Source organism: Drosophila biarmipes, chromosome 3R, assembly GCF_025231255.1.
Source record: "Drosophila biarmipes strain raj3 chromosome 3R, RU_DBia_V1.1, whole genome shotgun sequence".
Classification (NCBI taxonomy): Eukaryota; Metazoa; Arthropoda; class Insecta; order Diptera; family Drosophilidae; genus Drosophila; species Drosophila biarmipes.
In genome coordinates, this window is record NC_066616.1 from 31,206,303 (window position 1) to 31,220,355 (window position 14,053).

Sequence of the window (14,053 nt, forward strand, 5' to 3'; positions counted from 1 at the left end):
CGTTATCGATTGCCAGATTGCCGGGGCTGAAACGTAAACAATCAAAAATTCTATGGCTATGTTTTTTTTGTTAAAAAACATATTCGGCCCAGAATCGTAGCAAAATCCACAGCATGTAAATTCAAGTAAATCGCCGCCAACGCAGTAAATGAAGAGTTCCCATTGAGACATCAGCAGCCAAGAGCGCGCGAATCGAGGCCAGAGCCTCCGGAGCCGAGCCACACCATGTTCAAACTGGAGTCCTACATTACTCCCATTCTGCTGAGCTACGTGGCCAAGTACGTGAAGAACTTCCGCGACGAGGATGCCCAGGTGTCGCTGTGGGAGGGCGAGGTGGCCTTCCAGAACCTGGACCTGCGCCTGGAGGTGCTCGAGGAGGAGCTCAATCTGCCCGTGGAGCTGGTTTCCGGCCACATCCACGAACTGAGCATCCAGGTGCCCTGGACGAAGCTCATGTCCGAGCCGGTGAAGATCGTCATCAACACCATCGAGTTCGTGGCCAAGTTGCCGGACAGCGAGAGCAAACAGCGCCGGGCCTCCTTTCAGCAGCAGCAACGAAGGAACTCCAAGCGAGCCTCTGTGGAGCAGCCGGATCAGCAGCCCAAGAGCCCCGGGCCGGCCAGCTCCTCCAGCGTCGTCAACAAGATCATCAACAACATCAGCCTGCAGTGCCACAACATCATCTTGAAATATGTGGAGGACGACATTGTGGTCTCCATGAACGTGCAGACCCTGAACTTTAGCTCTGCCGGCGAGAACTGGAAGCCCACCATGGTGGATATACACCCTGTGGCCGTGGTCATGCGCAAGTTGCTCCAGGTCTCAGATCTGACAATCTGCCTGGACAAGCGGAACACGGCTGGCAGGATTGAGGTGTGCCAAGAGCCGGTGCTCTACCGCTGCACTCTGGAGTGCCGGGTGCTCCGCAAGTACAACGCCAATACGGTGGCCACCTCCAGCACCACACGCATAGGAGTCTTTACCAAGGCCCTGGACATCAATGTGTCATCTCTGCAATTCCCCATGGTAATGAGACTGGTCAAAATGCTGATCGAACTAAAGCCAGCCGCGAGCGTGGAAGATCCCCAGAATCCTGAGGACCAGGAGGCTGTGACCGACGGCAACGAGGCGCAGCAGGGTGCGGAACCCACTGGTCAAAGCGTATTCTGGTGGGCCTGGAACTTGCTGCCCAGCTTCGATCCCCAGGCTCCCTCCTCTTCCTGTGACTCTCCTATCGGTCACGCCTTCGATTTGGGCATATATGCCGAGGAGTTGAACTTCCACCTCAAAAACTCGGAGTACTTCACCGACCAGAGCATGGGTGGCATCAAGCGGATTCGCTATACCCCAATCCTACGGATCAGTCTAGGCGGGCTCTATTACGAGCGGACGCTCCTGAAGGAGTGCGATTGGGCCAACGTCAAGGCGGGCCTCTCCAGTATGTGCATGGAGCCATTGGGCGCCTATCGAAGCGAGGATCCCGTGGATCGCAACTTGGTCAATACCCAGGAAGTGAGTATATCTAAGAAGTTCATTGCGCTCAGTACTTATTAATTCCCTTTCACAGTTTCAGGAAGAGCGCTCCTTCATCGACAAGAGCCTGTTTGACGAGAACTACATGTTTGCCGATCGCTCCTGGTGCAGCTACAACTACGAGAACTACGTGGCCAGGAACACGGATGAGTACATGCTGTACCGCAGTCCCGTCCTGGCATTCGACATTATCGAGCACCGGGTGCCAAAGCCAAGCAGCCATCCGGTGGCGGAGAGTCAGCTGAGAGACCTGGGACTTCGCATCCAGTATCGCCTCCTGTCCGCCGGCATCACCTTTCACTTTTCGCAGTCATTTGCGCAGGTTAAAAATGTAATTAGCGATTTAATTCGTCCTTACGATTACCCGGGATATCATTCAGAATCGGTAAAAGAAGAGGATCGCAGTGTGCCCGAGCTGGAGAACAAGAATTCCGATATGACCATACCGGACTTGGAGTATCTGATGGGACTAGTGCCCACGTGCAACTACAAAATTGAGTTGCGGAATATAGTGCTACAGCTGTATCCTCGCCAGCAGCAAGAGGAGTCTTCGGCAATCAATCAACACCAGCTGACAACCACAGTCAAGCAATCCCTGTTGCCATATCTGCAGCTGAAGATCTCTCTAGTCGAGGGCACAATGTGTGGACCAGTGAATCCCCTTCGCCTGGTCCAACTGATCACTCATCTGCAGGATAAGCCTCGGGAGGTGGTCAACGCCTGTTACAACTGCTATAACTTTAACGTAAAGAACTTGGCGCTGATGATACTTAACACAACACCGGATAATGGCCGGGCCAAGCTTTTGAACATTCCACGCATGCAGGTGAGCTGGAACCGCCTGCTGGTACCTCAACTCTGGCGTCAGAATGAAGCGGCTCTAGAGACGTCCGAGATCAAGTCTGAGATCATAACATTAGAGTTCTCAAAGCGTGAGCTGATCCTCGCCAAGCGCTTGGTGCCACTGATCTCGAGTTTCAATGGTCCGGATCTTTGCGATCTGGCGCACATTGTAGCCCATGCCAACGCCCACTCGGATGTGATCAAGCTGCAAAGCGTGGGCACCAAACTGGGCCTGAGTTACCACAAGTATCACACTCATTTGGCAGCCGTGGGCTCTCTCCAAGGAATCCACACCGATGCCGTCCACACCAAGATGAATGTACGGAATGTTGTGCTGTCTACTTCGAAGAATGCGAACAACAAGTGGCTGGAGGTGCAGTTTCAGTTCCCCCGGGAGGAGGCCACTACGAAGCTGGACAAGATGCCCGGCACCGTGGTGTGCCTCTGGCTGGAACCATTTCGCATCACCACGGACATCTATCTGTTGCAGTTTCTAAACTTTTCGGATATCAGTGGGAAGCACAATCCAAAAGAGAAGGGTATGTTATACAATCTTAATACTCGGGTATGAGGTATTATAGAACTATCTTCTTTCAGAAACTGAAACAGAATCGGAATCCGTCGTGAACCAAGCGGAGCCACTTCTTACCCAATCCGTTTCGAACTATTCCACGATTTCTGCCTCTGCGTTGCCTTTAAATGATTTTCAACCACGTCGCATAAGCAGAAACAATAGCCGGAAGATCTCGGTTCCCGAGGAGACGGTACATCTGAGCTCAGAACGGGATGAGAGACACACCCAGGCAGAGCCTGTAAACATACCCATAGCCAATAAGCCTCGGCCAAGTAGTTTTGATGCCATGGATCTCGTGAAACGGCTGACCAACATAGTGGTTCTGGTGGAGATTGCTCAGGCCAAGATTGATGTATGCGAGGTGATGATGCGGAAATCCCCTGCGGAGACGGATGTAGAGTATACCTCCATTCGGCTGCCCCACTTGAAAGTTAAATCCGGTAACTGCGAGGCTGTCCAGCGGGGAAACATCAGAGGAGTTATTCCGGTGGCTACCAACACGGAGCTTTTCAATTGGGTGTTTGACCTAAACGAGTTCAATGTATGCTACCGCAAAGCTGAAGTCACCGAAATGATTGTGGCTCCAGTTAGGACTACTATTACCTTGGCCCTATCACACAAAATATTTGAGAAAGTCGACGGGAGGAAAGTCGGAGGGGCCAACGATCAAGAGAAGAAAGCTAAATCTCCGGACTTGACTGAGCAAAATACCTACTCAATAAATGTCCATGTAGACATGTCGGCCATCAATATATTTGCCCAGAGGGTAAGAGGATTTGTTAAAGAATATTTAGCTTACTTACGTCGATTTCTTTCTAGGTGAAATTGATGCACGAACACTACTTGATTCTCTCCAAGATGTACTGCTCGATGTGCCCGGACGAACCTCCTTCTAATTGGCAGACAGCGAAACTAAAGCCACGACTTGAGGTCTACACAGGCAGTGCCCAAAACTATCCAGTGATAAAGGAGTTTCTGGAGCTGGATCCCAACTTTGAAGCACCTCAGGTGAAAAGTGGTAAGAAACAGTACAGGAAAAGTTTTATAAATCAATTACATTGCATTTGTTTCGCTTAGCTCCCACAAACTCTGTTGTATTCTTCTGCCAATGGACCATTCCTCGAATCAGCTTTGAAATGGAAAACTCCAACGACTTGCAGCACAGTAAAATCGTCATAATTCTGGAGGACTTACTCTTGAATATTGATAAGCACAGCGATTTCACCAAGATCACCACTAAAATAGAAAACTTTGGCCTTAACTACTACGAGGAGAGGCATCAAGAATGGGAAAAGGTCGAAGACTTTCACATAAAAATGTTGGGCGACAGCACAAATCTACCCTTGGTCAGTGTGGTAATTACCACAGTGAGTCTGCAGGATCTGTATGCAAAGATTGGCGCCAGAAACCCGCACAACAAGCAGCACACTATTTCTGAGGTGCTGATCGAGGTGCAACCAATAGAAATGGTGCTGAACCTGGACCAAATAACCGAGTTTATGGTTCCCATATGCGAGGTTCTGGAAATTATGGGAGGTTCCGAACCCTCACAGCCTGCTAACTCATCCTGTGCACCAGTTCCCAGCCAGGTTACAACGGTTCAGGATCTACCAATGGTGCACTTAAACAGCAAGGGAATTTATGTCTACCTTCCTCTATCCACTGGCAGAAAGAGTTGCAGTGTCTTGCTGCTAAAGGTTTGTTTAATATTACTTAATGATATTTTTCAAATTATTTATTACATTTGCATATATTCCAGATCGAGAGCATTCAGCTAACACCAAGTCTGGAGAATCCCCTGGTGCGTCAACTTGTGCGCCCGGATATCTACCAAAAGGCAGCGGAGCTCAACATGCTTAGCACCCCGGGAGCTCTGGTAGAGGATCGTCAGTACGAGCTTAGTGTAAGAAAGGTATCTCTGTCCACCGGGAACTGGAAGCAAACCCAGAAGTATCGCATTGAGAAGAGTCTCGCGAGCAAACACGACAATCCCGCCTTTGAGTGGAACAACCAAAGTCAATCCACCGAACTGGATCACATGGAGATATTCAAGAACTTTGACTTCATTATGATCTATGCGCCGGCCATTAGCTACGATCGGTTTCTGGTCTGCGGTCAGAGTGTGGAGTACAATTGCGTCACGGACTTTGTGGCCTCGTTGAACACTCACCAAATCAGTTTGATTAGCTGCATCATTGTGCGCTTGCAGCGACTGAACTGTATAATAGATCAGGTCTGTGTGAAGAATGCCGAGTTCCCAAAAGTCACATCGCACAAAATGCTGGGAGAAGTATCCAAATACAGCAGCGTGGACAACTCGATTTACTTTCCAGCCGACCTTAGTTCTCTCAAAACATGTAAGGAAAGTCTGAGTCGGAAGCCCTCTAAGAAGCATCTAACTGAAAAATTAAGAAAACCAAGTGCAAACTCGAGTTTTGCAGACGCAAAAGGCAGCAGCGACTATTTTTACGGATCCTGCCAAAGCGACTCCGGAATTCATTTGGACAGTCGTGTCAAAGGCAATCAAAGATCGCTTGGATCAGAGGAGATTTATCGCATTGGACGTAAGCCGAGTGTCTTGAGTTATCCCCGAAGCGTATCCTTTGTGGCTGGCATATTTGTACTAAAAATATACGATGTATTGGAGTTGGAGGAGATGGAACGGCCCGTCATGAAACCACTCTTTCTGTTGACCGTTTCCCAGCCCAGCTTCATGTCCACTCAGAATCTAAAGGCAACCGTAACGCAAGCCTCGATTTTTAACGTTAACATAAGCGTTGCGACTGTTGAGGCTGAAGATAGAGAGGATTTGGAACAGTTTAATGAATCTGTGTTCGATACATTACCTGGCCAACTCGGAAGCTCGGGGATTCCGCCTCCGCTGCTCACGATTAAGACACAGTATGACCGCCTACAGCAGAAGGAGGTCGATGTGGAGCTGCGGAAACCCATACTGTTGAGAATGTGTGAGAACAGCATCAAACAATTGGCCACTGATGTGATCCGTATCTACACGGTACTCCACGAGACTCCCTGCTTCGCGGTGCGGACCCAGCGTCCAGTGCCCGAAGGATCGCAGCTTCGCCAGATGAAGACGAATTGCTACAACGCGGATCGGCTGCACATATCCTGCGATCGCATAACTGTCAAGTTCTACGATGAGGAAAGGACCTACAAGTGCAGCTTCGTTTGGCTTGATCTTAGCACCCGCATTAAGTTCAGTACTCGTCCTCAGAAGGCTGTTATAAGGTCCAATCTGGGATCGTTCTACGTGCAGTCAGGAGGGAAGATGCTGCTGCATCCCTTGCTCATGCGTCTGTCGGTGGACTTGATCAGTGAACCATGGTGTGATGATCTGCTGATTAATGCCACACTCAAGCTTAACTATCTGCACATCGATGCTGGAGTTCTCAGTATTCTGCAACTGCAAAAGGCGCGGGACGGGATGAATCGGATTCAGGAACACGCTGGTCAGGAGTGGCAGCAGTTTTTGCACCGTCGCCCCGTTTTGGGAACTCCGAAAGAGGTTTCCCCATGTGACCTAATTAAATGCACTCCCTCGCACGAGTCTATAGAGCGTTTAAAGCGTCCTGTGAAGTCAAATGCGGAGTTTTACCAGGATGATCTTAGGTGGGTGTTATTAGGGATAACGTTTTGTATTTTACTGATCGGCTTACCTAATATTTCAGAGCTGGAGCCTTTCAGTTCGTGTATCTCAACTCCGAGTCCGTGCTGCCAATGCCCTACCAGGTGCAAATCATCAAGAAAAACTATGGCATCATCTGCTGGCGGTATCCGCAGCCGCGCCAGATGACTAGCATACACATATATCCAGTGCCAATGCCAGTAAGTAGTGTTAATAAAAGTGCACTTTACTAAATTAACTGATATACGTACGAAAAAGGTAAGCAGACCCATACATATCAGGTGTCGCATGGAGTACTTCAGTGAAACCCACGAAACCTTCCTGCATTACTGCGATTTCATGCTCTCCGAGACATCCACCAAGCAACTCACGCCCCCAGATCGTCCGATTTGTGCAACCATTTGGAGGGTGGTTATATTGCAATCTTTGATCTCCGTCGATGGGACTTGTTTTGAGGGAAGCGAGGATGAAGATCTCTCGGTGGGTTTACAATATGTAAAATAAAGCATCATCTAATGATTAACTACCACTTTAGATAGAGTATCTCCAGTCGGATTTCAAAGTGGACGAGAATAACGATTTCATACTGCATCCAAAGGTTCTAGTGGGCTGCATGCGAATCGATACCGTCTTCAAGGCGGAAAAAGTGCCCAAGCTGCAGCTGTTGCTTTGCTGCCAGGACATCGAGTTGAACTTCCTAAACCAGCCGGATAACTCCGGAGAGTTCCCACATCAGCTGAATAAGTACAGCCTAAAGCAGACCACCAATATCAGCCAGACTTTTCTTACTGTGCATGTGGAAGATCTGCAGACGCACTCGACCATATATTCAAGAAGAGATTTTAGTCTGCAGACAGAGCTGCGCACTCGGATAAAGTGCTTGGACTATGGATTCCTAAACATGCTGGATGTCCTGGAGCCCATGAAGTTTAATAGCTATGTCAGGTTAACAGACTGCCCACGGCCTCTGGTGCAGGCTAATTTCCTGGTGGACAAGCTTAGGCTCAACTGCGGACCCTATGTGATCCACACTTTGCTGAGTTCCAAATACCACTGGCAGGAGGTGCTGCAGCAGAAAGAGCTGCGACACGCCTTTATGCCCAAATGCGTTATAGTGAATCGGATACAGGCACCCATAAGCTTTGGGCAAACTGGAACAGTGGAAAAAATCCAGGTGGCTCCCGGTGAAATGCAGCTCTATCACTTCCGAAGCTGCAACCACGCGCAAGAACTTACTTTCTTCATCACGAATCCCGAATCGCGTCTGGTGGAGACCAGCGACTCCGTACACATAGCACTTAAGTTCGAGGACGAGCATAAGATACATCATTTGCGAGTGGGAGATTACTGTATCACCCTCAAGTTTGGCAAACTTTCCGCCACACAGATTTATATTCTGGTTAAGGGGCAAATCGAGTTAATAAGCATGATGCCTTTTAATCTGATCACAGAGTTTCGAGTAGAGGAAATAAGCTACGAGGAAACCAGCGCACCGGAGCATCTCTTATTGTCCAAGGAAAGATCATCGTACTACCAGAATGTAAAGCGCAATGTAGACATCAACATGCGGTAAGTGGTTTACGCCTATAAGTGTTTAATAGTTATTATTGCTATTAATGATTCTTCAGGCTTAAGCTGACGGCTGGACTTGGCAGGGGACGCACTGGGGATATCCCGCTGAAAACCAACAACAACTTGCCGTGGCTGGTGAAGGTGCCTACGCAATCTGCGCAGCAGTTCATCAGCGTTTGGGTGCGCATCTTGCGCGAGGACATTGTGATGGAAAAGGCGGCTGAGGACTTTCAGCCACAAAAGATACTAATCTGCATTTGGCCGATCTTTGAGATATGCAACATGCTTAGTTGCGAGATCCAGGCGACTGAAAGTACCACCGGCGAGAGCTCCACTCTGGACGCCAAAGGAGGCAGATGGGCGCTAAACACTGCCACCACCCATGCTACAGAGCACAACGTGGGATTCACTTTCTCGTATGATCATAAACTAATTTTGATTGATATTCTAACTAACTATTTTCATATCAGGGGTGTCTTACGAGGTTCCTCCAAAAATGAATATTCGCTCATGCTGAGAACGATGGACTGGCACAAGTTCTTTTATTACGATCCCAACATTTGGACCATTGAAAATGCGCTGCACAAGCTGGGCAAGTCAGCGAAGCCCAAGTGGCCCTTGAACGACCCGGAAGAATTACGCGTTAGTCGCGTATTGGATTTTAAGAATTCGTTTGATGTTAAGTACCGGACAAACGCGACTAGGGAGTTTTCCTGCTGCCAAAGCTTGGAGGTGTGCGCCTGGGGAATGTTCATCAATGGGACCGGCGTGGACGTCAGCATTTTTATGATCCAACAGCAGGCCCGCATTGAACTCAAGGCAAATAGTTTGGAAATGATGCCAAAGCTGAAGAGTGCTTTCACAATTGATGTGCCCTTTGATAATGGTTGGGTTGCCTCGACTCCGATTTGTTTGGAGGACTTTACGCAAAAAACGGTCAACAACGCCGGAAGATCTATGTTTCTGCGGTACAATTCATATGTGGATATAGTTATAGTGGAACGAGACGAGGTGATGCGTCTGATACTAGAGTATAGGAAGGAAAACGACGGACGCCGAGTGTTCAAGCTGCGATCGAAGTTCGTGTTGACCAACTTCACGGATGTGGTGCTGAATGTCCTTCCTCTGGCCATGGACCACAAGGAGACCTCCACGCGGGAGGAAGTTGAAGCTTATTCCAGTGCCAAGAGCGCACGTAGTCTTATTTCTGCGGATTCCAACAAGAACTGGTAGGGATCGTAATTCTTAATTAGTTTATGTGGTTGATCTCCTCTTTTCACGCAGCATTGGTAATGCTATGGACGTTTTCTACGATCTCAACGCCCACAAAGCCAAGCACAACTGTGATACAGCATTCGTCTACTTTGTGTGCTTCAGTGTCGGTGGCAATCGAGAGATCTCCATACCCATTCCCTTGGCCATACCCTTCACCAGGCGCTGCTTTAGCTTGCAGGCGAGCCACGAATCCATTGCATTGATGATCACCCTGATAGAGAAGGACAATGTTCACTACCTGAACATATTCCGGGACACGGCACCTGCCATTGTCATAAGCAACAATACGAATGTCAAGTTTATCGTAGCCCAAACGAGTGCTTCGGAGAACAGCAATGTTTCCTGCACGAATTCGGAGTTCGTGGGCAGGCACTTCGAGTGGAATCAGTTGGTGCTGCCGCAGAGCAAATGCTATTATACCCCGCCGCAGATGTACGCCAACTTTCCGGATGTGGAATTCACAATGTGCAATTTATCCCTGGCGGTTTATAAAGGTAGGAGGTTCCCAATTCTTTTTTGTTAGATTTTGTTAAGTTATATTTTATATTTCAGATAAGCCTTGTGCCAAGAACAAGATCGCCTGGTCAAAGCCCATTCGTACGGACAAGTCCTGGCAGAAATTCCTGCATGTTCCCCTCCATGGCGATGTGAAGGTGGTTGTTTGTGACAAGCATCGAGCTATTCGCCTGAACATCTACTACATAGCTCAGCAGCTGGAGTTTTCGGTAAAGGACTTGCGATCCCGCCTAACAAAGCCAGAGAATGCTTTGTTGCCTTCACAAGAGCAGGCACTTTCAGGATCAGAAGATAACTTCATAGAAAATAAGGATACATTTAAGGATCCTTTGCCGGATATGGTGGCGTGTGCTCACTTCAGCGAGGAGTGCGACGTCAAAAAGCAGACGAGGATCAGAATCTTCATCAAGAGTTTTGTATTCAGCCTGCAGACCGACAACCGAGAAAGTGATTTTTTGAAGACAGAGGTGTGTAACATCTATGCCGACGACTCCATGCTGATTTTCGACGACGACGACGAGCAGCGCGAACTAAACTTGCATTTGCCGAACCTTCAGGTGGATAACCAGTTGTACTCCAGTGGGAAGTACGATTTCCCGGTGCTGCTCTGTGCAGAAAAACTGTATAGACGCAACTGCAGTCTGCCGCAGGTGTACGACTTGGATTGTGTCTATAGGCAGCAGGCACAACGCACCCCCGTCTCCCTGTTCACATTTGTGTTCTACCAAGATGAAATGCAGCTGCAGAATGTTCGATGCCAGATACCCGCCTTCCGGGTGTATATCGAAGATGCCTATCTGAATCAGCTGCTGGAAGCACTGGTAGAGTGTGAACCGTCCCATTGTGTGTATAGTCCGCCCGTGGAAGAGGATAAAATCCTTCTTCCCGTCGGAACGACCCTGCTGCCCGACCAAGTTGTGGCCCAGTCTCTGTACATATCGGAACCCTTGCGTCTCAATAGTTTTTCGGTGGAGCCCCTGAGTCTACTGCTATCCGTCCATACTTCCTCGAGGCTGTACATAGCTTTAGATCACTCTCCGCTCTCTTTCTCCCGCTACGAGCGGCAGCAAATCCTTACCGTGCCCCTCCGTTTCGGACAATCGCTGGGTCTCCACTATCTCAGTGGAGCTATTTTCGGTGCCGGCTGGGTCGTTGGTTCCCTGGAGATCTTGGGCAGCCCTAGTGGGCTGGCACGCTCCTTTAGCACCGGCCTTCGAGACTTTGTCTCCATGCCCGTTCAGGGTCTCTTCCGCGGACCTTGGGGCTTTCTAGTGGGAGTGACCCAGGGATCTGCCTCGCTGCTGCGCAATGTGACTGCCGGAACTGTCAATTCCGTGACCAAGCTGGCTGGTTCAGTGGCCCGGAATCTGGACAGGCTTACGCTGGACGCGGAGCACATCGAGCTGACCGAGGCCAGGCGGAGAGCTCGACCCCAGGGCTTCGCCGATGGTCTGACCCAAGGTCTGACTGGATTGGGCATTAGCTTGCTCGGCGCTGTTGGCGGATTAGCCCATCATACCCTGGAGGCGAGGAGTTCTGTTGGCGTCATCGCTGGCCTGACCAAGGGCATTGTGGGAGCCCTGACGAAACCCATCAGTGGAGCAGCTGAAATGCTAGCCCTTACGGGCCAAGGCGTCCTGCACACGGTGGGCTTCAATGCCATGCCCCAGCAGGTGGAGCCCAGCTTCACGCGAAATGTTGCCCTGCATGGAAGCTCGCATCGCATTTGGAACTATTTGCCCGAGGAGTTGAGTCACGATCAGATGCTCTTCTTTTGTGAGATCACCCTGCTGGTCAGCACGCAGCTGCGCCCTGCTCTACTGTTCCTAACCTCGTCAGTATTGGCCATCATGCAATCGGACAGCGAGGACCTGGCCTTCGCCTCCCCCGTTTCCAAGGTGGAAGTGGTGGCGGACCGCGAGGATTCCTCCAAGCTGTACTTGAGCCTAAAATCCGAGAGGAGGGATGATCTGGAGGGGGTGAGTAATGGATAATCAACTAGTGGTGTAAAAAGAAATAAATATTTTATATATTACGCAGCTCAACTACACCAACGAGCGCATCATGAAGTTCCTGAACGCCTCGCGTCTCCAAAGCATAGCCAACGATTCGCTGAACGATCTGCTCCAGCTGCAGGAACTGGGTGTGGATGACCGCATCCAGCGGCAGTCGCAGTGCATCTTCTATATTAAGCCCAACATAGGTGAACACCTCATCCACTATCTGAAGGTCATTAGTCGGATACAACATTGAAGATACATATGCATCTGTGCGTACGTTTCCGGATTAATCTAAAGTATTCCTAGAATCATGTGTATTTTATGCCAAAAATCAAAAGACATTTTTTGTTACTTTTTTGCAATAAAAATTAAAAAAAGTCAAGCCCATTTGACTGAATTCATATCATCTGGCCAGTTTTAGTAGCATCTATTACATACTATTTTCCTTATTCAGTTTCATTTTGTGTTGCTCAAGTTCGCCAAATCCCCTTTCAATTGCTTTGGCCAAAGCCGCCCACAAGCCAATATTGGATCTTAAAACTTACAACTAGAACACTGATGCATTTTAATCAGGCCCAGATAAATCCAGCTAGGGCAAAGCCTTTGGAATTGGAAGAAACTTGTAAAAATTAACCTGTCGCCCGCAAAACCGTTGAACCAAAGTGCTTCTTATTTTTCGAGTTAAATATAATTTGCCTGGCGGTTGCTGCAGTGAGAGAAAACTAGCTTACATTGTATGTAATAGAAAGAATTTCCATATTTATATGAATTTATTTTTGAAGAAAAATAATATCTCATATCTAAGAGATACTGATGATAATATGAAAGTTGGCTAGAAGGATGTGCATTTATGTAGCTAATTTCTTCGCGTGTTGTGGCTATCCTTCCTGTTTGGAAGCCGGGATTTAGCCTTGTGTGTGCGCCAGTGCGCGACCCAAAGATTCAATTATGGGTGGTTGGTGGTCGGCTCACCGCACCCGCAAGTTTGCCCGTGCAGGTCGCTTATTGGGGCCCCCGGATCCCCTGCTCCCCAGTTCCCCGTATCCCCGCTGGCCTTCTTTATGTGTTTGACATGTCTCGGGGGGCGGGCTCCTCCGCCATCGACATCGCCATGCTAGCTGGCAGCCACACAGATTTGCACACCGTTTCCGTGGGCCAAATGTAGGTACGTCTATTGTTTTATGCTTATGAAAGGTGGGCATTTAACGACTCTACTGTGCCTGGCCCTAAAGTTGAGCCCATTGTGTCCGCTTCCGGCTTTTGTCTCAGCTCGCACATTTATGTAGGCAGACACACATTAGCATTATGTGTGCTCCTTGCTTTTTTGCTGGTGGCCTGTGCGACTTGCCCCCAAAAGTGGGTGATGCGACTTCTTCGGGAAGTGGTTGCCACGCCCGCGGAAGCCGATGATCTCCGCTAATGAGCCCTGGCCAATACAAGCCATCTGGCTTTGATTGACGCCCTGGTAAAGACCTGCATTTAAAGGCTTTCCCGCCAACTTTCGTAAAACACACATATCACGCATACGCACAGTATGCAGTGGTGGCAACAAGGCCATCAGCCGATGCATTATGGCGGCCTCTGCTTTCATTTCGTTGTGTTCCCGGCCTTGGCAGCAGGGGCGCCGCAGAGGGGGTCAGAGTTGGCATGTGCCATTAAGATAAGCCAATTGCTAGTGGTCATTACTCGGCTAAAAACTAATCCACAAATGTTATGCCCCGCCATTTCGTGGATTTTAATATACCAACAAAGGGGAGGGCCTTGAGAGCTGTTACTCAACGAAATAAAAGTAAGAACCAAAAGATTAAGGCTGTTTATGCACCAATGCACTTTGTCAAACCTTAATGTTAGCATAAATTTTAATATTCTTCGTTTCAGAACGAAGTACCTTTTGGATTAATCTATTTAGCTGGGGTAAATGGATTCCTGGAACCTGTCACCCCTCGAGTACGCCCATGTGGCAGAAACCCTTTAGCAAGTTCCTGTCGCCATCACAAGAGGCTGTGCTTAAAACCTTTTCAAAGAATATATTATATATGGGAAATGGAAAAGCAAGTATTTAAGTATATCTGGTCAAACTGGAAGGCCTATGAC

At 48.8% G+C, this 14,053-nt stretch overlaps 1 protein-coding gene across 2 annotated transcripts; it reads left to right on the plus strand.

Annotated features, from left to right (window-relative positions):
- Positions 1-10: 10 nt before the first annotated feature.
- On the plus strand, positions 11-12,360 carry LOC108025272 (intermembrane lipid transfer protein VPS13B). 2 transcript variants are annotated; one of them, XM_017095633.3, is made up of 14 exons: positions 43-1,512; positions 1,568-2,915; positions 2,974-3,716; positions 3,770-3,968; positions 4,028-4,647; positions 4,710-6,580; positions 6,640-6,796; positions 6,855-7,076; positions 7,132-8,165; positions 8,225-8,584; positions 8,639-9,397; positions 9,453-9,937; positions 9,996-11,938; positions 12,000-12,360. In XM_017095633.3, the coding sequence occupies exons 1-14, from the start codon at positions 226-228 to the stop codon at positions 12,210-12,212; spliced, it is 11,241 nt and encodes a 3,746-aa protein (XP_016951122.3). In that variant the 5' UTR covers positions 43-225; the 3' UTR covers positions 12,213-12,360. The 2 variants fall into 2 exon arrangements, with proteins under 2 accessions (XP_016951123.1, XP_016951122.3); XM_017095634.3 differs by lacking the exons at positions 2,974-3,716; positions 3,770-3,968; positions 4,028-4,647; ... (7 more) ...; positions 9,996-11,938; positions 12,000-12,360 and having other exon boundaries at positions 11-1,512; positions 1,568-1,855; positions 1,914-2,053.
- The last annotated feature ends 1,693 nt before the right edge of the window (positions 12,361-14,053 follow it).